This window comes from Podarcis liolepis, assembly GCF_965112155.1.
Source record: "Podarcis liolepis genome assembly, chromosome: 16".
Taxonomy (NCBI): domain Eukaryota; kingdom Metazoa; phylum Chordata; class Lepidosauria; order Squamata; family Lacertidae; genus Podarcis; species Podarcis liolepis.
The window spans coordinates 27,404,814-27,432,138 of record NC_139567.1 but is presented as its reverse complement, the minus strand read 5'-3'; the positions used below and the strand labels follow the sequence as shown (position 1 = coordinate 27,432,138).

The following is a 27,325-nucleotide window of genomic DNA, read 5'->3' as shown; positions in this document are numbered from 1 at the left end:
GCTGGGCAGTGTTTTCTTTTTCTTTTTTCCCTGCCAGCAAATGGTTAATGAACAGCAGCTTCCGACTGGCTGGGGTTCCAGGAGAGGGAGTTGAAAAGGTTTTGGAGAAACAGTTTGGAGGTTGGGAGACAGGTAGGGAGAGGAGAGTGAGTTGGTTCTGGGTAGAAACATCCACTCTGAGGAATATATCAAAAGCTAGAGAAAGGAGTCTCTGCACTTAGTGTGAAGGACATTGTGTGGTGTCCTGTAAGAGTAATAGGCCAGGAATTAACTGGGAGGCTGAGGCTGAGCCAGGAGAAGTAGAAGCTGGAAAAATACAGTTTACTTAGGTCTCACTTAGGTCAGGAGGGAGAGATTCTTCTACAAAAAGAGAAGACTCCCAAACCAGTTAAGAGGGGTGTGGTGATCCCTTGGGTCTGTTACTTGGAGTACCTCAGGAGTAGGGTTGTCAAAGGGGTGTGTAACTGATAGGTAGTACAGTGGTACCTCAGGTTACATACGCTTCAGGTTACAGACTCCGCTAACCCAGAAATAGTACCTCAGGTTGAGAACTTTGCTTCAGGATGAGAACAGAAATTGTGCTCTGGCGGCGCGGCGGCAGCTGGAGGCCCCATTAGCTAAAGTGGTGCTTCAGGCTAAGAACAGTTTCAGGTTAAGTACGGACCTCCGGAACGAATTAAGTATTTAACCCGAGGTACCACTGTACCACCTTGTTTAAGAACCAAAGTATTAAGCGGCAACAGCTGTGTAACAACTGAGAAAGAACTGAAGTGAAATAACATTACAATCTGAAGTATCTTATGTTTTACCCACTTTGTGTCATAAACTTTCTTTGTTAAATAAAATCTTTCTTGTTTATTTGATCAAATCCTGCCTGAGACTCCAAATTATTAAGTTTTCCCTCATACAGGTCCCCCACAAGATAATCTGGGGTGGTTTGTAGGAATTCATGGAATTGGTGTTCTGTGAGGTGGGTGCACTATATTTAAGTGAGGGCGGGCCCAACGGCGCCAGGGGAAAAAGTGCCGTTGCACTGTCACAGAAGGCATCTAGTTACTTCTATGCCAAGCATGCAATAATATCACACCCAAAAAAGGAAATGATCGTACGTTTAAACTTTTAGTTTAGGGACACAGTGCTACTCTAAAATTGTGATTTTAAAAGATATCTTACTGAAAGTATTTGACAAATTTAATTTCTGTATGCCCCCTACCCCTGGTAAACCACAGTGCATGATGTGGATTATGGATCAATAAATAGATTAACCAGAGAAGCATCAGAGACATGTGCTCTCTTAGGACTGCTGCCTGCCTCTCTCTGATGATCTTTATTCTAGAAGTGGGGAAGCTCAAGCAAGGAACAGAGAGCAGTGCAGTCAAGCAAGAATCATCAAAATGCAATCTACTTCTTGAGCAAGAAACCCACCGAAATGAAGTTATGCAAGATGCTTAAACAGTATTTATTTCATAGGAGATGGTGAACCTCCTAGTGGACTGCACCCCTCATCTTCAAGGACTCCAAAGGCAGCCACCCTGCAGAGAAAATTCTGCTTGCTGGTGCCTTGTGTAGTTACTAATGGCAGCCAGCAAGGAGCCTGTTCTGAAGAACGTCAGAAGAAAATCCTGAGGGCCTGAACCTTGAACAGAAGCCCCAGACCACCAGCATCTTCTTGAAATCCCATATTACAGGACTGGTAAGAAAAAAGGAGTGATCGAGGAACAGAAGTCACAAAGCAGACATTACCACAGGGGCCCCCCAATGCAGGAATAAACTATAACAAACGAAACTCAAGTACACACCTGATATACAGTTCATCACTGAAACAGATGAGGCAAACAAGTATGCCTCATGCCATACCTTAAGTTAGACACATGTTGATTTTTGAAGTAGCCATGGCTAGTATTGCCTCCCCCCACTCAAATGTATGGGATTATGTCTCCAAATTCCCAAGAAAACTGAATAAAGTTTGACCATCTGCAACAGCAGCTACTTGCTGTACCAATGGAGTTCCAGCATAAACAAGGACTTCCCCATTCATTTTGATGTGGGACAGACTCTGGAGACATGAAGAACTGCCTGTGACACCAGACAGGAGAAACCCTTTAGATGCTGGTACCCTTGTGGGCTTATATGTATCCAGAGCACCTCAGAGTTTTAGATCAGATCACAGATCTTTTAGGCTGGCAAGTTGCTGTTTCCCCTTGACGCTGATTTCAGGTGGGGGTTTTTTTTGTCTGCTGAAGCTTCTGTTTTCCTTTAAATGATGCAATAAACTATATTCCACACTTTTCATGTAATGATTTTTCATAACTGATCGCATGTCACTGGCAACTTCTTCTCTGAACTCCCACTTCCATGTGTTTAAGGGCATGGGTCAGATTACATCAGTCAAGTGAACCAACTTCTTGCTAAAGGAAAGCTGCCAAGGGGGAAAGAACACTGTCTCCCCCATTAATTTATAAACCACATTCTCACATTTCTGGCAGATTAGTTATAAAGCGTCTAGTAAGATAATGAGTAACACATTCACATTTGTGTGCCTTCAATTCAAGGAAGATTCACAACTGCTAAAGTCTGCAAAAGCTCTAGTAGGTGAAGCAATTTAATTTGAGCAGAAATGCTACCAATATAGAATGTCAACATAAGAGCTATTCAAAGCATGATGCAAAAATAGCAACAGAAATATGTTGAGGCATGTGCCACTGGAAAACTGTTCCTGCTTCCTTAAAGCAACAATGCAGTTGAGGTAGCATGACTGGACAGCTCAGACATTTCCTCCCCGAAAGGATCAAGTCAGAGAGACTAGTCACCCCCCACCCCTCGGGGCTGTAAGGCCATAATCATAAGCACACTTCCTAGGGTGTAAGACCCATAGAACTCAATGGGATTTACTTCTAGTTGAGTCCATCCTGGTTTATTTTTATCCCACTTTTCTAGAGGATAAAAAATTCCCACAATAAGCATTTACTTCTGGGTAAATGTGCTTAGAATCAAACTATAAATGAGGTGTTTACGTTGCAAGACAGAAGATTCAACACTGTGTTGCAAAGCCCATCAAAGGCACTTCACACTATTTAGACCAAACAAAATGGTTGAGGAGCAATGAAAAGCAATCAGCGCTAGTAGATACCATTTATAGAAAAGCCTATAGAGCTTGTTTGAAAAAAAGTGTCACTCTATTATTCGAAATATTTACATAACAAGATGAAGCCTTTGCACACAGTATCCAGCAATATCCAATAAAACCACAACAAAACATATAGAGTGACTGTACCTATAGATGATGACTGTGGGCTGATCAAGAGGTCCTCCTGAACTTGTTCGCTTCCTGGAACTGTCTGTTGATCACTCAGAGAACTTTGGGATGCACTGACAGGCTGCGATACTTCCTCATGGACTTCCTCATCGCTTAACCTTTCCACTTTAACACGCACATCTTCTTCAATGACCAGAGGTGAGCTGGCCTTTGTGCTCTCACAAGTCACATAATCAGCAATTCTTCTAGCTGCTTCAGATGGACCAGGCACTTCTAGAGTCCGAGAATTTTCTACTTGCTTCACCTTCTCTGACTGAAGTCTTCGGTCGATTCCAAAAGGGAAAGTCCAAGGAAAAGCTAAAGAAGAGTCTACAGGGTGACTTCTAGACTCTGCATAGGAAGCTGAAGGATTCAGAACCTGTGGTGAGTTTGTCTGAGTGCTACATTTAAGTGGACTTTCTGGCGACATGACTATGTAGCTTTTACGTTTCCGTCGTGACTCTCTGCAAACAGGAATGGTTCTTTCCACCACACTGCATTCAGAGGAAACTGGAGAAAGGCTGCCATCTCGAGAGGTAAAGTTGCAATTTGCACTGTTTTCCTGTCCTGTATCTAGCACCTTTTCTTGCTGGCTACTAGGCGTGTTCCACAAAATGCTCGACTTCATGAACTCGGAACACGTGCTAGCAACACTGAACATTTGCATATAGCTGGCCGCAGCCAAGACATCAATAATATTTTCTGTATTAATAGACAATGTTGCTGTGTATGCATATTCCAGAAGAGGCATGAACCCAGTCACTGTCACGTGATGCAGGTCAAGTACACTTTTGCCATCATCCTCTGCTTGCCCAACCAACTTGGAACGGAAGAAGTCACTGCATGCAGCCAGGACCACCTTGTGTGCTCTGAAGATTTTGTCTTGGACACGAATGGTGATGTCGCAGAAGTGTCCGTCGTTACGCAGCATGTTAAGCTTCCCAAGCATCTCCTGGCTGTGTGCAGGGGAATTGTGGGTAAATGTTTTGACGCCCATTTTCCTCCGATGTTAGCTAGGATCCACAATGCAAGAGATCAAAACGTGCCTAGAAAATAAGTAAAAAGTCAACTGTGAAATTAATGCTGTCTCACAGTTACTATGAAAAAAGTTCAGTGCTTGGGAATTCATCAGAAAATCTGCCATCACTATGTGTTCAAGTCCAACTCCATAGGAATGCCCCAGTCAGGAATTTATTTCTATGCTGCTACAAAGGAGAAACTATTCTGTTAGTTTGCTGCCCACCCCAAATGACAGTATGAGGCTGAAATTCTACATTACTGTTGGTTGAGAGAGGATAAATTACTGACCATAGTTTAATATGTTATGGAAACAAGCCTGCCTGAGCTTCAGGTTCAAGTGCTCCCCATTCTTTTCTTGGGTGTGGCTGCAAGAAGGCAATTGGAATCTGTAGGTTGAGGTTACTGAAGTTTATTGAAAAGAAGCCTATGGTTTAGTTGTACATCCAAGCTGGACCACTAACTTTGGCAGTACAGAGTAAGGATTGTTCTTAACAGCAAGTTCTGAAAAAACAGACGTTTCACTTTGGTCATTCACTGATAATTGGGTTAGGGCTGAAGTGGGAGCTGGACAGGGCAAAAGGAGGGCCAAGGTATCAGGATCTATGATAGTTCAGCTCATAAGAGTGTGATAGACAAGGATTTGTTTGGTGACTCAGGTTGCAATGAAATGTACACTTTCCTGGGCTTAAACCCACCTGAATACAAAAGGGTTTACTTCTAACTAAAGCACAGAATTGCATTATCATTGCAGGGTTGTTTTTTAAAAGATTAATTACTGTATCAACAAAACAAAAATCTGCATCTAAATGCAAGACTAGCACCAGTGTGGCTAAAAGTATAAAGTTATGGAAGGAAATAAAAGATCATGCATGTTTAAGGAAGCCTGGCATCTACCATGCATTTTACAGGATAACAACTAAAACTTCATTTTAGTAGCAGTCTAGTTGTCCTGGTAAATTACTCATCACTCTGTTGAAAAACAGCCAATTTTGACCTCATTTTCCTGTCTTGTTCCTGCTTTCTCACTCATCATATTGCAAATTACTTCAAGAGAAAATAATTTGTCTTCTGGAGCACAAAATCAACTGACTAGCATTATGGAGATCACATGGTTCATCTACTTCAATAGCTGAAAATTATGAAGGAAACGCTAACAATATAACAAGGCAAAGACCTACTAGATTGGCTATACATGGATTTAGAATGAAATTGTACCCCATTTAGGAAAAAAGAATTAAGCACAACACATCTTTTGAATGAAACTGTCTGCAAGAAGACAAAGGTTCTGACTATCTATTAGCCAACATAAAATCGACTTCAATAAGTCCAAAATATTACTGATTATAAACTGATCTTTAAAAAATCCTTCCTTCTAATTTCCCTATCAAGCCCAATGCTGGATTGGGATACAATGGATCCTGGGCTCCTCTGAATTCCTCATTTTAGGGGTTTCTGCTACCTGGGAACCCACTGGAAGCACTTCTACCAATCTGACCATTTGACAGGTGTACTGGGAGCTCCACCCTGGCGGAGTGACACTGATAGCACTCTGCAGTGTCTAGCAGGACTGGCTGGGGGGAAATCTCTGCCCAGTCCAACACACACACACCCTGGCACATATCAGGGTCTGGAATGCACCTGTAGTCATGGGAATGATGCGGCAGTGGCTTTAAACCTCAACAGCAATTTAATCAAACTAGCCCTAGTACAACTGAGTGGCTGGATGTGGCCAATGGCTCTTCTTTATTCTTCCAACATGATGGGTCTTCTCATCATTCCTAGCCTAAATAGTAACCCAATCTTCCCTTCCCAACTTTCTTGCCGTAATCTATTAAGTTGTGTTAAGTTTAAGGCATCTAACTAATTATTATAGAATGGTTATGATTTTGTGGGACATTGGTACACTCCTGTGAGGCTAGTGGTTTTAATATATAAATGCTGAGGTGCACAGCACTTGAACGCGCTAGTAAGCAGAGCCTTTAATCCTACTGAAGTATATTCAACCTTTGACTTTCTGCCTTAACCCCATGTCAGAAACTTGCAAATCCAACTGGAGGTCCACATCCTTGGCTCTTTAATTAGCCACAGCTTTTAGACTCTAACCTAGCAGAAAAGAATAATCCTGCCCACTCACTGCAACTTGGCAGGATGATTATGATAGTTGCATCTAAGGGCAATGACAGCAAATCTTTAAACAAAAAGCACACTACTCTTCAGAAACTTTAGCATGGCAAGATGGCTATCACTCCAGTAGTATTTCTAGACCAAGTGAACAAATCACAAGAGATGAGGCTACAACCGTTTTTCAAATCTTGCTGCTTTCAATAATACTAATGGAATTCTAAATATAGCACAACAGGCTCCTTATACTGGAATGGGCATCTCAGGTCAACTTCTTAAGACAGTCTTATCTGAAAGATAACTTATAAGTATGAACTTTCCAACGCTGTGCTATCCAAAATAAAGCTCAATAGCTCCTGGTAGCTTACATACAACCCTGCACAATGTCCTACAGAAGTTAGAAGGATTTACTTTAAGTGTTCAGACCCTTGGGCCCTCACTTGTGGGGTGCCTCAGGGTTCCGTCCTCTCCCCCATGCTTTTTAACATCTATATGAAGCCGCTGGGAGAGATCATCAGGGGGTTTGGACTGGGTGTCCATCAATATGCAGATGATACCCAGCTCTACCTTTCTTTCAAATCAGAACCAGTGAAGGCGGTGAAGGTCCTGTGTGAGTGCCTGGAGGCGGTTGGAGGATGGATGGCGGCTAATGGATTGAAGTTGAATCCTAACAAGACAGAAGTACTGTTTTTGGGGGACAGGGGGTGGGCTGGTGTGGAGGACTCCCTGGTCCTGAATGGGGTAACTGTGCCCCTGAAGGACCAGGTGCGTAGCCTGGGAGTCATTTTGGACTCACAGCTGTCCATGGAGGCACAGGTCAATTCTGTATCCAGGGCAGCTGTTTACCAACTCCACCTGGTACGCAGGCTGAGACCCTACCTGCCCGCTGACTGACTGGCCAGAGTGGTGCATGCTCTGGTTATCTCCCGCTTGGACTACTGCAATGCGCTCTACGTGGGGCTACCTTTGAAGGTGACTCGGAAACTACAGCTAATCCAGAATGCGGCAGCTAGACTGGTGACTGGGGGCGGCCGCCGAGACCACATAACACCGGTCTTGAAAGACCTACATTGGCTCCCAGTACGTTTCCGAGCACAATTCAAAGTGTTGGTGTTGACCTTTAAAGCCCTAAACGGCTTCGGCCCAGTATACCTGAAGGAGCGTCTCCACCCCCATCGTTCTGCCCGGACACTGAGGTCCAGCGCCGAGGGCCTTCTGGCGGTTCCCTCATTGCGAGAAGCGAAGCTACAGGGAACCAGGCAGAGGGCCTTTTCGGTGGTGGCGCCCGCCCTGTGGAATGCCCTCCCATCGGATGTCAAGGTGATGGACAACTACCTGACATTCAGAAAACATCTTAAGGCGGCCCTATTCAGGGAAGCTTTTAATGTATGATATTTTAGTGTTTTTTGGTTTCTGTGGAAGCCGCCCAGAGTGGCTGGGGAAACCCAGCCAGATGGGCGGGGTACAAATAATAAATTATTATTATTATTATTATTATTATTATTATTACTTTATTTAAGGCATGTGAATATTGCTCTTCAAATAATTATCCCAAGACAGTTTACAATGGAAACAAAACAAAACAATTAAAAACAATGTAACAAATAACACAATTAAAACAACATAGCAATAAACTTCAATACCCATTAAAGTACCTTTTTTCAATACTGGTCTGTAAGGTACCTGGGTTTCATTGCCATGAAGTGCTTTAAAGGATTAAAACTAGCATCCTGAATTGAACATGAGAACAAACAAGTAGCGTACGTTTCTCAGAACTGGTAATATGTTCCCAATGGATCGTCTCAGCTAAATTCTGCTCCTCTATTCTGAAATAACTGTATCTTATTAAGAGTCTCAAAGGACAGTTCTGCCTAACACATTATAGTGGCCTAAATGAGATGTCACTAGTGTGGATCAGCATCTCCCCAAAATCCCTGTCCAGGTGAGGTCACAGCTGAAGTACCAGCCTCAGCTGCTAGAAAGCACTGCGCCAGCACAAGGACCCTAAAGCAAACTTGAAAAGGCTTGATCAAGGAGTACTTCTAAGCTGTGAATCTGATTTTCAGAGTTCTTTCTCAAATAAGGGAGCTGCCCAGCCCCAGCGCCTTTGTCTTATTGTAATTTATTATCATTATCATTACTACTACTACTACTATTACTATCAGTTGTCTTACATGTGGCTGATGTGAAAAGGGTGAATTTCAAAAAGGAGATCATTTAAGAAAGGAATTTTAAAAATGCCTTTACACAAATCTATGCATCCACATTTGGAATACTGTGTACACTTCTGGCCTCCACACCTAAATTTTTTTTGCAGAGTTGGAAAGGTGCAGAGCAGGGAAAACAAAATAAGCTACTCTCTTATGAGGAACTGTCAGAATGTCTGAGGCTTTAAAGCTTAGGGGGGGATTGAGTTGGTGGTTGTGAGGACACATGATAGCAGGGTATAAAATTATGCATTATGTAGAAAAAGCAAATAGCAAGAAGTTTCTCTCTCTCATACAGTACTAGAAGCTGAGGCCATCCCATTTTCACACAATGTACAGTTTAACTTGGGAATTTGCTCCTACAAGATGTTGTGATACTCACAGACTTGGATGGCTTTAAAAGAGGGTTAGACAAACTCATGACTAGCCATGGCTATTATGTTCTACCTCTACCACAGAGAGGCAATATTCTTCTAAATACCAGATGCTGAGGAACAACAGCAGGTGAAAGCTAGGGTGCTCATTCATGTCCCAATTTTGTGCTTCTCAGAGGGAGCTGATTAGCCACTGGGAAAATACTGGACAGGATTTATTACTGTCTTTATTTGCTCTCGCCTAGTTGATTACTACAACCAGATCAATCAGCTCTCTTCTACTGCCCCACCTGATTTAGACCAACTTAGGAAACACAGACACCAGCATACTGAAGACACCTAACTGCAAACCCCTCTCACACTGGTTTCAAAAAGGTGTTAAATAACATGGTGGATAAGTGGTAACTTGCAAGACCTTTGGTATAAGCCATGCAGATTGGATTGGAATACTACACCACTATGCTCCTACCCTGCCTAGTCAGTCCAGAAAGATACCATGGTTGATGGTATAAAAAGCTGCTGAGACGTTGAGAAGAATCAATATGGTCACACTCCCCCTATCTTGCAGTTTAGGTCATCCATTAAGCGACAAAAGCAGTTTCCATATCAAAACCAGGCCTGAAATCATACTGAAATGGGCCTAGAACAGGGGTGTGGAACTTCAGCCCTTGTCTACCCAGCACTCAGAACTCTGCCCAAGTCACACTCTCCCACTCATTCACTGGTCTTCCTCTAGTGCTTTTGCCTGGTTAGAATATGTCCTTGATTTGTGGCAATAACTCTTGATTGTCAGATGGAGAGTGGTGTCTGAATGCATCCATCTTTGCTACACCTTAGAAGGTTGCATCACAAGGGACTACGGTCATCAAGCTGAATTAGGTTCCATACTCCTGGACCAGAAGATCAGTTTCATCCAAGAGACCCTAGTCACACAGTCTTCACTCACTCAAGCACTTTACCCCAAAAGGGGATTATTTGTGATGGGCTGACAGCTGTTATACCCCTTGGGATCCAGAGTTGTTATAATTCTTAGAGGAGCAGTTGTCCCAACTGCCTCCTTCAAAGCAGGCAGAAGCACTTCCTGTTACAACAACAACGTTTTCCTGAACCCAGGCAGTCTATCCCCTATGGCTAGCTGCTATTATGCAAGAAGGGCAAGGCTCAAGCATGTAAGTTGATGGCTGTACCTCTCCAAGAATCCTGTTTACCACTTCAGGCTGCAAATAGAACCAGTTCATTTTCAAAGACAAGTTCCAAAATAAATATCCCTAAATGTAAGTAGGTTAAACAGCAGCAATACATTAGGATATTCAATTAAACCTTATAAAAACACTTAACTTTTCAACAGTATCATGAGAAGCTGCAATCCTATGCTCGCATACCTGGAAGTAGGCCCCAGTTGAGCTCAATAGAATATGAGAATACTTATTCAGTAGCAAGTCTGGTAGTAATGGTAAAGTTAGCTATCCTTCATTTGCATTTATTTGATTTATCCTGTTCCATTCCAGTCCATAGTATCTTTGAAAGGAGAAAGCTTTTTTTTTTTGCTCAAAACCTGTGACTGAAAGATCTGCACCTTTCAACTGTGAGCTTTCACTTTAAGCTTCACAGACGTTAGAATACTGAAGGGTTGCTTCAACTGAGACAAGCTCCAACTTTTTAAAAGTATGTTCCACAACTATATTTTCAAACATTCATTTTTTACTTAATGCAGAAATATAATGGAAGTGAGAAGAGTAAGAGGCTGTTATCAGTATGACCTTGCTACTATATTGCAGAAACAATATGTGTGGCAGACGCCCAGATTCACCCCTGTATGAAATACATAAAGACAAGTGTGCATTTTCATTTCAAGTGGATCATTTGGGTAGTAATTTTGCAGTAGCTCTGTTATCATGCCGCTATGGCTGAAACCCGAGGTCAAAGTCTAAGGTCCAACAGCTGGGGGAAGGGGGGAAGCAGGAAAATGACCAGGAAGATTTTGGGGGACGACCCCCATGTTAGCACCTGTGCCCCACCAGGACTGATGTGGGAGTCAAATTTCCTATCATATTATTTCTATAATATGTTTATACTCAGGAGGTAGCCAGCCAAGCATGGGAAGGTTACAGATGCTCATTTTATTCTACCAGTACTGCTGGTAGAAGACTAAGAAATGGATCCCCAAATGCACATTTGGGTTAAAGGCGGGTCTTGAGTCTAAAAAAGTTTGCGACTATTGGTCTACTCTAGATGGTGTTATGATTTAAGTGAGTTTAAAATGAAAACTCATGCTCTATAGAATTTTCTTTTTTTAAAAAAGAAGCTTGGCAAGTATGAGTTTTGTTTTTAGCTAACATATCAGAAATCAAGAAATAGTTGTAAAGCGTGGATTTACAATAGGAGACAATGAATATATCAGTTGTCTTCTTCACAAGTGGAGCAACATACAAGGATCTCCATCTCCCCTAGTGAGACCATTAAGTCCAGCCTCTAAAATTATCTATTGACCTGTAAACTGCAGCAGTTGTTTGACTTATTTTTTTCTTATGAAGCTTTTAATTTCCCCCCAAAACTTTTCACTTTTTCTTATTTGTGCCTCTGAAAAGTTACCTTCCCAAAAGTGGTTTTTCTCCCCTGCGGCTTCCCACTGTTACCTGTTTTTGTGCTTCTGTGCTCAGATGTTCAAGGTGTGTATGCATTTGTTAACCCATCCATTCAACTTATGTAAGCCACTTCTGTAAAAGGAAATGACTTTGAGGAATCTTGCTCAAGTTTAAACAAGACAAGTACCTGGCATTGTCCTCAACCTTTCTAAATCAAGTCAATTTTTAGTCAATTGTCTGAACAAAACAGTATCTTTAGAGATCCCCCCCAAGTTTTGCCCCCCTACTACTGCAGAACTGATGGACAAAGCAACATAACTAGACTGTCTTAGAAAAACTGCTGAGTTCAGATGTGTTGCTCTGCTGTGTTTGTTTTTTATGTGTGAATCAAAACCTGGCAAATGAAGATAATGACTGAGTTGGCAGATTTGGCTGCAGTTTTGGGTGTGTATTTGTCTCTGGAAGGAGCTCTTCCATCTATTTACCTTTTTCTTGCCCTGAGCCATAGGGAAAGGTGACAAGTGAGTTTTAATTAGCTATTTGCATTTGTTGCAGACGCCTTAAAAGAAATAGCCTGGAAACTGCCTTTGCATGTAACTTATCTGAGGGCTGTGCAAGACTGCTTATGGTAAAGCACAGAATGGCAGTGGGGGAAGAGACATCAACGTATTACTTCAATGTACATGGGCTAAGCTCTAGCACTGCAAATCACTTCTGGTAGAAATCCCTGGTTCAAATTAAATGGAACCAGTGAAGAGAAGGTAAGATGTTCATCTGTGGAGACATACATTTTACTGCATATAACTGCCAGTTTGCACAAAAAGAATTACTGTTTTGTTTTTTGTCAATTAGAATATACAGAAGGAATCCAGGTAACTGTCGCCTCCTATGAAAAGTATGTTTATTTGAAGTTTATTATGGTGAAAATTATTATTGCTCTGGTCCATGGGGTCACGAAGAGTCAGACGCGACTAAACGACTAAACAACAACATGGTGAAAAGGCCCCACATCCCCTCCTGCCACTATGGAACTTTTTTCTTAACTTTGTAAACCCAGAATAAACCTATGTATTATAAAGTTTAAGATTAGATTCCTTCAAAAAAAGTGGCTCATATTAAGGTACAGTACATCAATAGCGTGGCTTTTTGTAGGCTAGTAACTTTTGTGAAGTTATTTGCAAGGCTCATAATATACACGACTGAACATAAAACCTTTGTTATTTCACCCAAACAGAACGACTAAAGCAGGCTAGATATTTAACTTTCCAAAAACTAGATCCAGCTTTGTCTAACTCTAACCTAGGGGTGGAGGGTGGTATGGGGAGAAGCATCTTATAAGATCCAAAACTGGGCAACTTGTTTTGAAGGACAACTTCAACAGGCTGGTAAATTTCATTTGATCATTAATATGGCAGCTACTTCATGTTACTATCTCAAACAGAAGTTTCTTGAATGTCAAATTATAAAAGCCTTCAAATGTGATAGGATACTTCAAACAAGGACAATCAACTTGGCATGAGCTCCCAAATCCCTTTCACTTGCTCTTCTTCCTTCTGTAGCTGCGGAGCAGTCTGAAAACCTGTGCTATAACTGCTGGCTGCTAGACACTGAACTGATTTTAGTGCACTATGTTGAGGTTTTGCAAAAACCAACTGGGATGCTGCTATCTAATGGGAACAACTGAATGATTAAAAGAAACACCTCTACCAACTGTAGCTTTTTGCTGAGAATAATAGCTTTCATATTCAAATTAGATTAATACCTGAAATAAGCAGATTGGGTCCACTTTAAATAGCTGAGCAAGCTGCCTATTTCTGCTCAAGCAGTACCTGCTCTAATTTCATCACATGGAAACCTACTTTCAGGTAAATGCGTTTAGGAAAAGGTTATTCTTACCAAGACCAGTGGGACTCCTGGTAAACATTCTGAGGTTTGCAGTTTTACACACCTGTCTGCTTTGGGAACTGTTTGGCACAGACAACAGGCCTGCCGCACAAAGCCACAGCAAGATAAGCAGAAGAGAGCTGTCCACTTCAGTTTGGTACAGGTGCCTTTCTACTTTTTGTAGCAGTACTAGATGGATGGGCTACTGTACAGAAAAGGGACAGAAACTTACTTTTATATAACCTGCACTATCTACATAAAAGCAAACAGTAATGTCATCATATTTTATCCCAAATCTTAGAGAACTAAGTGCCTTAGAATTTCACCAGAAATAAGTTATTAGCTGCTATTCAGTGGGTTAATTGCATTGAACACAAAGTTGATCTATGGAACTATTAATTAGATCCATTATGAACAAAGAGCACCATTTATTTACTTTTCTTTCAATCTAAGAACTTCTAGAATAATTTTGAATACGAATGCACAAGACTACCAACTAACAAGGCATGCATCCCAAAATACTACTACTACTACTACCTGAATTGTTTCTACCACGATAAGCTTCAGAGTTATACCACCAGTAGATTTGTATAGCCCTTTTAATTGTTCAAAATGCTTCACATGCATTATCTAGTTTTTACAACAACTCTGCAAGGTAGATCAGTATATTCTCCCTCTCGATATTACAGATGGGGAGGACTGAATCTGTGCGTTTATGCCACCTAACCATTTCATGGCAGAGGGTATAAATGAAACAGGGAGCTCCTGATTTGTAACTTATCTCTATAGCCACTACACTATGTACACTATTTCCCTTGCTTCCATGATAATTTTAAGCCAGTGTGATGTAGTGGTTTGAGAATAAACAATGGCATCCGAGTTTCTTATCTTGAATTAAATACTTGTTAACTGTGAACCTCATTGAGCTGCCAGTATCTAATTTCCATTTATCAGTCCAACTTACTGCACAGGTTTGTTGTGAGACCAAGAACATCACCCCTGCTTCCTTCTTGGAGGAAGAACACAACAGGCATGTAGGAAGAGAAATATTTGGGTTGTGAAACAAAGTCAGGTGTGGATTACGGTAACCTTTTCCCACTTTAGCTCCAACCTTGAAATTTATCCCTCAGTAGGACATTTCCTGATGCAAATGTGCCCCAGAATGTTAAGCAGTCATATCAAATGCTCACAGCTGGCCCAATATGCACATAATGCTAAACCATAGTTGAGTGCTATGAGGACAAGCCTTTACAAATTTGAGCCAAGCTTGAGCTTGAGCCCTTCTCCTCACACGTGGCTGGGAGGAGGGCTTCTACCAAGTTAATTTGGCTTAGCATTGCACACAAAGTGGGAACTGTGGTTTACAACAAGCAAAGGTTACTTGCTAGACACCCTGCTTCAAAACATGAATTATAAAACTGGCTTGCTTAACTAACCGCAGTTTGTGGTAAACCATCCTGGGCATGTGGGAGGATGAAGAGGGTCGGTGGAGATACAAAATCAATGTTTCACTCAAGCACACAGAGGCTTATCCATACAATGTTACATGGAAACACACATACTACCTTGAGCAAGTTGAGCATTCTATACCTTTCCCAACCTGGAGGCAAGCATAGACATAGGGAAACCCTGAGAATAAGCATGATTTGAACTTTTAACCTACAACACTATGGTCAAAACCTTCTCCTGTTTACCAGCAGATTTCTCCAGAATGTAGGCTCCATTATCTTATTACCTGAAGTAACAAAAAACGCACATGCACATTTTTTCCCTTGTGAATTACCAATTTGGTACTGGGCAACAAAATGTGTTCACTGGCAAAGGTGTGAACTACAGAGGAGAAAGCAACCCCCTATTTTTTATCAATTACCACAATGTGGCCAGTCGTATTTGTAATCATCTTTAGGAAGAAAAGTCTATACAGTAGACCCTTGACTTACGTTACGTAAACTTTGGGTGTGAAAGCAGCAAACCCGGAAGTATTCTTCCAGGTTTCGCCACTTGCTCATGCACAGAAGTGCTCTACATGCCATGCACATGCGCAGAAGCAGCGCCTCCGGTTGCAGAAACTTCAGGATACGGCTGGACCTCCAGAACGGATCCTGTCCGCAACTGGAAGTACCACTGTACACCATTTCTTAGTCCACCTGTGCTTTCTCCTTGGATGAAAGATCATTTAAACACAATAATGGTTCTAATGTGGGCTTGTTAGCATCTGGTGAAATAATTTCAGATTTTACTTCAATCAGCCAATGACCCTGAGGGTCATCTAGTCTAACTCCCTGCAATGCAGGAACTAAAGCACCCATGACAGATGGCCATCCCACCTCTGCTTAAAATCTCCAATGAAGGAGTGTCCACCACCTTCCAAGGCAGTCTGTTCCACCGTCAAACAGCTCTTACTGTCAGAAAATTATTCCTGATGTTTAGTCAGGATCTCTTTTCTTGTAATTTGAATGCATTGGTTCAGGTCCTACCATCTGAAACAGGAAAAAACCCAAGCTTTCTCCATCTTCCATGTGACAGCCCTTTAGATATTTGAAGGTGGCTGTCCTATATCTCTTCCTCTTCTCCAGGTTAAACATACCCAACTCCTTCAACTGTTCCTTTATTATGTTGGTCACCCTCCTCTGATAAATCAAGGCTAAAATGCAATGCAGTTTGACAACCTTATACCTACTGATTTTAATGAGAATCCACATGCCTAACTTCACAAAGGATAATGCTGTATAGATTAGAATCCTTACTTTCTCACAATAATCTTGTAAAACAGATTACCCCAAAATGTCTGCCTAAAGGTCTGCTGGGCACTGTGGCATATTTAAGGAAAGTGATGGAAGTCAATATGTAAAGGAAATGGAGTTTGAAGAAATTATGTAAGAATTGCTGCACAAAGAGTGAGGTTTTAAGAACAGAAGATGTATTTTAAAAAGTCTTACATTGTCAACAGGTGACAGATGCCTATGTTGTGGATTAGCAAATGTGATCTACATCACAGTGTAAATAAAATTAGCCATTAAGAAAAGATATGAGGTAGAAAGAGGCATAAGATCAACTTTTAAAAATAGAAGCGTAAGTGCAATAGGGCCCAATGGGAAATCTGTTAAGGGGTGACACAAAGAAAGGATGGCTAAACTATGATGGACTGCTACCACTGTAAAATCTGAGAAAGGAAAGCAGGGTGGATAAATGACAGACAGCAAGTCAAACCTCGGGGAATTGACAATATTTAAAATAGATAAAAACCTGAAGCAATGCCAAGACAGTCTATTACAGCCTTCCCTAACCTGTTGCCCTCCAGATGTTACTGGACTCCAATTCCCATCATCCTTGACCATTGGCGATGCTGGCCAGGGTTGACGGGATGAGAAATCCAACTACAACTGAAGAGCACCAGGTTGAGCAAGGCTGGTCTATTCAACAGTTAATGGGTAAGGAACTAAGGGGGAGCAAGAGAAAGAGGCAAAGCCACTATCAGGAATGAATTGAGCAGATGCCTAGTTTTAGGAAATGGTGAGTAGACTTATTGTTATTGTTGGGAATGATTGGCATGGAAGAAGCTTGTATGCATTTTAATTAATAAATAATAATAATAATAATAATAATAATAACAGTAAACAGGTGAATAAATGCTGGTGAAGCAGTCATACTTATAGGCTGTGTTTGTGTGCAACCATGCAATACATTAATGTATCCAAATTTTCTTATCCCCCTTATCCAATCCCCCCCCCCCACGTGGCTCCTTTCTTTTTGTTTCCCATTACAGTCTGGCGGGGTGGGGGGGGCCTTCCCCTTATTTAACCCAAGTAAATAAATCACAAACAGCAGACGGAAAGCGACAGGGCGGGAAAATCTCACGCAGGAAGGAGGCGAGCGGGGACAGGGGGATGCCGAGGGGTACCAGCCAAGAAGGGTCACAGAGCGCGCGGGTGGAGGTTAGAGAAGGGGCGGGGCAAGTGCAACGAGGGGGCGGGGCTTGCTTCTGTGTTTCCCTCCACCCGCCCCTCCTCCTCCCGAATCCCAAACCCACCCACAGACCCCCGCCAACCTCTTTTAAGTCCCCATTACCTGCAATTGGCGAGGCCCTCTCCTCCTGGCCTAGTCGGTGTGTATATATGTAGATATATATATAAATATATACGACTTTCTGTATATATAAATATATGTGTGAGAGGCCGAGCTTTTCTTTTCCGTACCCCTCCCCGGGCCCAGAGGCGGCGGCGGCGGCGCCTCCTCCTCCGCCCCCTTATCTGGGCCCGCGTCTAGGCCCGTGCTGGGCCATGGCGGCCACCGTCGCCGCCACTAGCCCCCTCAGCCGTTGGTTCTTCTGGGCTCGCGCTGCGGGCGTCAAAATAATAAAAAGGGAGGGGGGAGGGAGAGCAAGCGAGGCCCGCGCGCCCTTACGCAGGCGCTCTCAGACGGCCGGGGGTGAAGCGGCGGTGGGGAGGGGGGTTTGATCTTAGAGGAGGCGGCGTCGCGGGGCCACTCACGCGCTGGCTGGGCGGCTGGCGCGCGCGCGGGGCCCAGGCGCTCGAACAGCTCTCCTCCTCCTCCTCCCCCCGCCCTCCTGCCTCCCTCCCTCCCTCCACGCCAGCCAGCCTAGCCTAGCCGGGCACTTTGTTTGTGTCCCACAATGCAACGCGGTGGCGGCGGCTGTTGTGAAGCGGGAGGGAGGGTTGGCGGAGAGCAGTGGGCGGGGCCACGAGCGGTGGTCGGAGAGGGCGGGGCCAAAACTGGGGAGGGGGGAGGCGGCGGAGGGAAAAGCGTCTGGCGTCGTCTCGGCGCGCGCGGTGAGCTGGGGCGCGCGCTCCGTGTTTCGCGCGGCGGGGGCGAGCCGCGAGTACCGGGCCTCCTGAGGGGGAGTCGCTATAAAGCATATCTCTTTTGGCGTAGCCCCCGAGAAATGTCTAATTATTTTATATATTTATATATATTTTATTTTTAAGTTTTACCACAGCGCTCCTCGGCTGTGGTAATAGGAGGCTCTTCTCCCTCCCTCTTAAAGCTTCGCTCTGAGGTGATTTCAAATCACTGCCAGCCTAAAATCATTTTTATCTCGGTGGGGAGGGGGGTAAACTTCATTGGGAACGGCATGGCCAACTTCAGGGCTTCACGGCGAAGCCCGGGGAGGGAAGAGAGGGTGGCAGGTGGACAATCCTAATTCAAAATTTATTTAACAAGGAACTCCCAATACACGTTGGGTAACCCAGAGTAGGCAAGTCTTTAGGAGGGTTGTTGGGGTGGGGATCGTGGTTATAAACCCTCAAATGGTTTGTTTGTTTCATAAGTCAAAATAAAAAATTCCTTCCAGTAGCACCTTAAAGACCAACTAAGTTAGTTCTTGGTATGAGCTTTCGTGTGCATGCACACTTCTTCAGATATCTGAAGAAGTGTGCATGCACACGAAAGCTCATACCAAGAACTAACTTAGTTGGTCTTTAAGGTGCTACTGGAAGGAATTTTTTATTTTGACTATGGCAGACCAACACGGCTACCTATCTACTACTTGTTTCATAAGCTTTATGATTTATTACGTCATAAAATTTATACACCGTTAGATTGTAGAAAACCCCAAAACTGTTTACGAAAGACAAAACGGTAAAATCAAGAAAAAATTGCTAACGTTGTTTTAAAGGATACAAAACAGAATAAAATTACTTCAACTTCCTAAGCATCTGGGTAGGCTTGCCTAAACAGGAATATTTTTAGCAGGCCCACACACCAAAAAAAAGAGTACGTGAAGGCGCCTGCTTAATCTCAATATGCAGGGAGTTCCAAAGTGTAGGCTCTGCCATGTTAAACAATTGAGTTCTGCATTTGTAAGATGTTCCGAATGTGGAACGGGTATTATGTGGCACCTGTAGTAGCCAATTCTGCTGATTGAAATGGTCAAGTGGGCACATGTAGGGCAAGGTGATCTTGCAGATAAACTGGTCCCACTGGTTGATTGTCAACACCCTCAAAGCAGTTTAAAGAAAAGATATAACAATAAAATTGTCACTGAACAATTAACAGAAATAACTTGAAAGTTAAAAAGATAAAATAATAATAGAAAACAAATTAAAACTCATATCATTCTTTATTCTTTATTATTATTTTTTGTTAACCACCCTTCACCCTAAACATAAACAACATAAATAATAAATATCTGTTTAACTGTGCAATCCTGAGCATGTCAACTCAGGAGAGGAATTATGTTTGGAAACATGGGGGCGGGGCGAGGATTTTCTAACCACAGTACAAGAATACATAAGATCAAAACCCACCACGAGGGCAACAGATGCATGTAAAACCAAAGCACAACGAAGAAATAATGCTTCATTTTGATGTTAGATTGGCTGCTAAAAATCTGAGATCAGTTGGGTAGATATGATTAACAACAGTGTGAAGAGTTGAAGAATGTAAGCAGACAGATAATGAGTTTGTTGAAATGTAACATACTTCATAATGCATTCAAGTTTTGAAAGGTTCAGGAGCTTGTCCAACCACATAATATTGGGTGCAATTTCAGGAGTTTTTGGAAATGAATTGTGATTTAAAAGAAAGAATTTGTGTCAGTTTGTGATGGAGAGATGAATTATGTTCAGCTCCTTATTCTTTATTAATTCTAAAGGTTTTTATATACATTTATTTATCTCTCCACACATGTATCTGCTGACATAGACCCTGATCCACAAATGCTTATGCCATAATAAATACATTGGTTTCCAAGATTTGGCAAGACTTTTTGCTGTTTTTGTTGTAAAGGCTAGTCTGGCCATGCCTCTGGAGAAAAATATATAAAGCATGCCAGTAACATAATTGTACAAGTATAACACCAATGTAGAATAAAACCTCAAAGCAATACTACAGTATATACTTATAAAAAACTTACAATAAATCAATTAAATAGCAATTCAGTTCAGTGATAGCAATTAATTAATAAAGTAACAAGAGTCATTAACTCTTTAGGAAACAGAACGGCACAGCTTCTGCCCATTTCAAGATGTCCAAGTGTTTAAAGCCATCTAAACTGGTTGCCATCACCATAATTTGGGCACCAAATCTTTTAGCTGTGCATGATGCAAACATTACAGGTCTGTTTTGAAGGGAGAGGAAAGTAAATAAATGACTTACCAATATTTTTTCCCCTGACTTCTTTGTTTTTCTTTGAGAGGGTTCCTGACCTTTTAATTCTCTCGGTTTCGTTACCCCTTTCTGTAAGTATTAAGCCTTATAAAGTACACTTGCCACAATTCCTTACTTGCCTGGCCAGTGTTTTCTAACATTCAAAAGAGACCGTCACACACTTACAGAAGTTCCTTGTCCTGCTAGTGGTCAACTGCTCTTTGTCAATTCCCATCATAAACCAGCTCCCCATTATGACCAACTGCCTCAGAATCATTGGACATGTCCATTCTGTCCACAGTTGTCAAAGTAGAACATTCCAGTTGCGAACGCATGTGCTTCGCCACATTCCTTATGAACACATTTTTTTTATTCACAATCCGAATAAAATCTGATTATAGAACGGTTGTGCAAGTAATGTTGTTCAATGGCTCTTCTCTGAAAAATGATCTCGCTTGACCAGTCTTCCCTCTCACCACCACAACATGGTAGTCTACTCTAGACTATAAGTGATTGTGGTTAAAGTGACAGAAGCAAAGAGGAGGAGGAACTAAAATCTTCCATGACGGAAGTACAAGGTGTATATAGAAGTGTACTTGTCGAACAAGGAACAGATTTAGTAATATACACGAGTGTCTGTGGCTATTGATTTACATAATGATATTTAGTTAGATTCTGGCAAGCAAAATCTATTTCTAGTTTCCCTCATAGGAAATTTTTATATCTTCATTTGTGTAAGTCCCAATGCCTTTTCTAGTTTCCATCCCAAATGTACCAATGCACAACTTTCCTGATACACCTGCTCTTGTGTCCAGTTTGTACGAGTTCCAAATGTAGTTTCCCTTGGTGTGGGAGAAGATTGTAAATCTAAAAGTGTACATAAAGGTAAATGTAAAGGGACCCCTGACCATTAAGTCCAGTCGTGACCGACTCTGGGGTTGCGGCTCTCATCTCGCTTTATTGGCCAAGGGAGCCGGCGTACAGCTTCCGGGTCATGTGGTCAGCATGACTAAACCACTTCTGGCGAACCAGAGCAGCGCATGGAAATGACTTTTACCTTCCCGCCGGAGCGGTACCTATTTATCTACTTGCACTTTGACGTGCTTTCGAACTGCTAGGTTGGCAGGAGCAAGGACCGAGCAATGGGAGCTCACGCCGTCGGGGGGATTCAAACCACCGACCTTCTAATCTGCAAGTCCTAGGCTCTGTGGTTTAACCCACAGCGCAACCCGCGTCCCTAAGAAAAGTGTACATATAGAGCAGTAAATCCCATTGAAATTTAAGTCACTAGAATTTAGGTCAATATGATCCCCTTGTGTGCTTTCCTTTGTTGAAAGAAGTTCATGTCTTTATTCAGTGTTATTTTCCTAGAAAAAGAGGGGCTGGAACTCACCATGAATGCCTCCTTTGTTCTTTTATAAAGGCAATAGCGCCCACCTGAGAGGTATAGGAACTGAGTTCCTACTGGAAAAAAGCCCTGTCTTTATTTATTTAGGGGCATTTGTCCCCCACAGTTCAATCCTAAAGACTTACAGAATGGTTTTGTATAATCAGTTAAAGCAAGACAGTCTTTACCTGCAGATTTACAATCTAAAAGAAAGTTTGGAATATGGGTACGACTTACCCTTCCCTTCCCTTCCCATTTCCCCTTTTTGAGACTTACCTCAACCTAGGTTGCCTTTGGCTGAACTGGCTGAGCTAGGATGTGGCACTTAAGCTAGTGTAGTCCCACCTGAACCCAGGCTCAGCTTGTTCCAACCTCCTCTCATCCTGGTGGTTCTTGGTTTTGGATTGCACCCTAAGATAGCTACAAACTGGTCTTGTTTTAAATCAAATATTCAGAAATTTTGCTTAGCTTCTGCATGTCTAGTCTACTGAGAAGATGATGTCACGGCCGGCTTGATGACCCACGTGTTATGCCTCTGCTACCAAGCCAGATCATCACTTAGAAAGTATTGGTCTCTAGTTCATTTTTTGCTATGAATGCCAAGAGACATTTATTAAAGAGCCAACTCTTCAAAAATTCAATTTCTGTAAAAATCTTAACCAAGTAAAAGAGGCATAGGAGTAAAAATGTGGAGAATTCATGTGCTAGCCTGCCTAAGGATGTTTACCCATAAAAAATTCCACTGAGTTCAGTAGGATTTATGCCTAGTATTTTATGGTCAGGATTGTAGCCTTAATTTATTCTTTAAAGCTCAATTTATTCTTTAAAGCTATGTGTTCATGACAGCTTATGTAATCAATAAAAATAATAAAACTAATACTAATTTTACAGCAGATTAAATTACTGCAGCAAAAATACTAAAAGCTGAAGTCAAACAGTCAAAAGCCAAGTTAGCAACCCCAAGATCATCTCTTTAAAATAAGATAGCCCTATGGTCCAGTAGTGGAGAACCTCCTAGCAAATCTCTGAATTTAGCCCGCAAGGCCATTTTGGGCCAACAACACCCACCTGTCTAACATCTAACATCATATGGAATCAGATCAAGGTTAGTTATTTTCAATCTAAGTACTAAGATAAGTATCTTTTTATATATACTCTACATGCTAAGCACCATAGTGCTAAGATCAAATATAAGCTCCCTAATTTTGGTGCCAAGCTGTGAAGGTGCTGCTGTTTACTGCACATGTTCCAGCTTCCCATAATGAAGGAATATATAGCAGAACTATAATAGGTTTTTGAGGGAGGGAGTTCATATGGGAACAGGTGGTCTACAAGGTATGTTGGTCCTAGGCCATAAAGGTCAAAGCCAGCATCTTCCCCATTTCAAATCTGCCTCTCCTAGATAGGAGATGTTTTAGTTTTAAGGGACATGTTCTACTCCTCCAGGAAGCTGTTTCTGTATGCACATGTGTGTTAGGCCGGCAGCTGGATTAACTCAGCCCATGGTGACAGCTCTTTGAATGATGCCAAGTCGATTTCACTGGCCCATTGATTCAGTGCTGTTGCGAAGGATCTGCCAGTTCTGTGAACTGCCCCACTCATTTCTGTTACATTTCTCAACTTGCATTCCCAGTTCTGTTTTCTCATCCAGTACTGTTTCATTTGCTGAGATTTTGGCAGCTGCTTCGGAGTGAAGTCAATAGTTGACTATGTATGTGGATTCCATTCTGCACAAATTCGGCAGAAAGAGGCAGTTGACATTGCAGTGTTTGTTCTATGTAGTCATTTATGTGTCCCGTTTCCTCGTAGACAGATGTACCTAAAGCTCCTTTAATGAGAGCCAATTCACATGACTAGTGTATGAGAACATCCACTTTGCAACAGGGATCCATGGTTGCTTTGACTTAGAAAAAAATCACTGGGTAGATTGGAGAACAGCGTAGCAGAGTAATCAAGCAACCACTTCAGCTGGAACGTAAGATAATTCTTATTGTCAAGTGAGGATAAAAACAGATGCAAGATTTTAAAAGCAGCCACAACAGGTTCTGTGTCAGCTGCACGATCCTCTTTTGCAACATGAATTCATGTAGATGTGGGGCTTATGAGGGGTGGGGGTTATATTGAGATGGGGCTTCTAGTGCTCAGGCTCTGATGCTTGTCTCCTGCACAGCTGTTGCTCTCTTTCCACCATAGGTTTGGAAGACTGAGTTCCATATCTACCAAATTTTGTGTGGCTCTAGCTTTAGAGCTTGCTCCCTAGCCCTCTTGGTATGAAGACACTGTTTAAGCTCCTGCTCTCTTTCCCTGGTTGCTGCCTTGGATCTCGACCACTCCTGTCTGAGTGGGATGATACTCCTGATCTTTGTGATGCTCCGTTGTTGCCACGGAACTCAACCCTTACCTGTTTTTGACTATGCATCTTTTACTGGCCCACTTGGGTTGACAGCCAGTTCTCTCCTTCCCAAGTCCTGGAACCCAGCTGCCTGGGTCTGACCCTTGCCGAAGCCTGTTAATTCCAGATATATATTTCAAGTTAAACATCAGATCAGCTGTCAGACCCACTATTTCCCTAAAGGTTGGTGCCAAGGGTTGACATGAGTGGCATCTGCAAGAGGGCCTACATCAGAGCAGGGCCCCCACTAGAAATAACTCCTATGGACCTGTTACATTCACCAGATGGACTACCCGTCTGTTACAATAATTTTAGAGCAACAGAAATGTATCAAGGGCTTTGAGCCTAGGACTTGCCGATCAGAAGGTCGGCGGTTCGAATCCCCGCGACGGGGTGAGCTCCCGTTGCTTGGTCCCTGCTCCTGCCAACCTAGCAGTTCGAAAGCACGTCAAAGTGCAAGTAGATAAATAGGTACTGCTCCGGTGGGAAGGTAAACGGCGCTTCCATGCGCTGCTCTGGTTCTCCAGAAGTGGTTTAGTCATGCTGGCCACATGACCCAGAAGCTGCACGCCGGCTCCCTCGGCCAATAAAGTGAGATGAGCGCTGCAACCCCAGAGTTGGACACGACTGGACCTAATGGTCAGGGGTCCCTTTACCTTTACTCGCTGGTACAGAGTACTGGCCCCCTTTTCTTTTTTTGCTGCCCATGGCAGCCATTTTGTGCTGGCACCCACAGCACTTTCTATTGAGATGTGAGTTCTAGCACATATACATACACACATCAAAAAGCACTGGATATATCTATTCAATTATATGGCCATTCACTCCCCCATCACAATCATAAACTTCAAAAAACAACCACCACCCCATTGGGCAAAACTTCCATTGTCTTTTTGAACTCTTGGAAACTCGCCAATGGCCACCCTCCACAGGTAACATTTCTCTAATTCAAACACAGTCGACAAGCAAAAACGTTTTTCACATTTTGCCTGGATTGAAAATTGTACATTTGAACACAGCTGTTGTGTGTGCAATTCCCCCTGCCCCAATGATCCATGCTGCTGTAATATGTAATCTCTGTCTTCAGCCTACACTAACCCAGAGTTTGGTCCAAAAATCTAACATTTGCATTTCTCCTGTCTGCATCCCATCCTCTTGCATGGTTTCTTCTGTTAAGGCAGATTGGAACGATGTGGATGCAAATAATTTACATTCTCCTTACTATACTTTTGATCTGTCCTATGAAAAGCTATTAGGTTTTTGTTGGGTTTTTTATTTTAATCTTTTCAGTTTTATCTCTTGTTCTTAGTGACACTTGAATGGCACACCTGTTCCCCAAATCCTGGCTGAAGTCTCTGCTTGCCTCATTAGGTTGCTCACATACAATAGATCATTTTTGGTTTGAAACTTAGGAAAGAAAATGGCTAATGAGGCGTACTCCATGGTGCTCTTTTCTCTGCGTATTATACATCACTGTGTGGTACTTGAAGGGAAGAGTTGTATAACCCTTGCCCAGTAATTGCAAGAAAACACTGCAGCTGCACTGCATATGTTCCAGCTGAGCTTGTCATCTTTGCATCCAAGAGCTTTTAATTGTGAGGCCCCTTGATGTAAGCCTCCCCTTATTCCCTCTTAAAACCCATCACAGCGGAAGGTGGCATCTAGAATTAATACCCTCTGAATGCTTCAAATAAAGATTCCTTAGCAAGCTAGCCTGAACTGGCATAATAACAATTGATAGAGCTTGGAGCGGCTATGCTTCTTTATGCCAGCTGGGATTTTGAGTTCCCGTTTCCTTAGATACGGGATCATCTTTTATCATTCCAGCAAGGATCTATTATGCAAACTGTGGGCATCATCCAGCCAAGGCAAAGGATTTTTAAGTTCCATTGATTGGAAATAGAGTTTTGAGCATCCGCAGATCTAGAAAAATACCTGTTGTTTCAATGCTTGTATATAAAAGGTTGTACATTGCAATGATCCTTAGGGGTACATTCTCTACACACTTGGTCAGCTTGTGGGCAACAGTGAAAGCCAGGTTAAACTTATCTTCTACCCTGGTGATCCCGCATTTGAAAATTGTCAATTCATTTGCACACTCCTTTTCTGAGTTCTATTTCTTGGTCACACTAGAGTGTGACAGTGTATTGGAAACATAGAGACTTGCAGAATGCTTATTATTTTAATTGAGACTTCCCATGAAAATGCCACTGTTGCTGAGGTTTTCAGCTGCATGCTTTCCTCTGTTTAGTTGGAAAGCCCTTATCATGCTCCCTCTCAGAGCCTTTATCACAAGTTGTTACTCTCAAAAGTCTCAGTTGCAAGAACATTTGTTGGCTGCATCTTTGAAGCCATTGCCCGGAGCTCACCATTGCTTATCGGAACTGTTTTGTATCACTCTTCACAGCTTGTAGCACTTGACGATGGCTTCCTGTGAAACACTCTAAGCTTTGCCTTGCGATGGAATGCTTTGTGTTATCACAAATCCAGGAAACAACCCCTCCATATTTTATTAAAAAACCCTCACAGCATAGGGAATCATTCAATTAATGGTTCCCATCAAAGCAGTCCACCAGCCCTGAACTGGGGAAATCTGGATGCAAAATCTTGAGCTTCCTGTCTGCACAAGGTGGACACCCATTTCTATCTTCTGGCTCCACGATAGCCCTTGTGGCACAATTGCCTTTCTGATATCACCATGGAGGAGATGACTAATATTCTCATGACAACCTAGATCTGTGATTGATTGACCCCATCCATTCTCATCATTCCGCTCCCCACCCAGGCTGTTTCCTTTCATGGCAGTTTTAGTTCTTCCTGCCATCAAGACTGGGATTTATTTTTGACTTGAGCATGTAGAGCCTTCATTCTTTAAAGCAGACGCCCAGGGACAATGACAGGAACCATCCCTTTGCCAGAAAGTCATTTTCCTTATCTTTGTCTCTGCTCCTGC

General features: G+C 42.5%; 1 protein-coding gene across 5 annotated transcripts in view; it reads right to left on the bottom strand.

Annotated features, from left to right (window-relative positions):
- Positions 1 to 18,121, bottom strand: part of ZBTB44 (zinc finger and BTB domain containing 44) — a 31,140-nt gene extending 13,019 nt beyond the window's left edge. For 2 of the 5 annotated variants that reach the window (XM_083479303.1, XM_083479305.1), the window contains exons 1-3: positions 17,555 to 18,054; positions 11,654 to 11,734; positions 3,275 to 4,341 (exon numbers count right to left, since the gene is read on the bottom strand). In XM_083479303.1, the coding sequence (XP_083335429.1) occupies positions 3,275 to 4,292 (1,018 nt within the window). In that variant the 5' untranslated portion in view covers positions 4,293 to 4,341; positions 11,654 to 11,734; positions 17,555 to 18,054. Of the gene's footprint in view, positions 1 to 3,274; positions 4,342 to 11,653; positions 11,735 to 13,550; positions 13,692 to 17,554 lie in introns of all 5 variants that reach the window. The other 3 variants (XM_083479302.1, XM_083479301.1, XM_083479304.1) reach the window with 3 other exon arrangements.
- Positions 18,122 to 27,325: the final 9,204 nt, after the last annotated feature.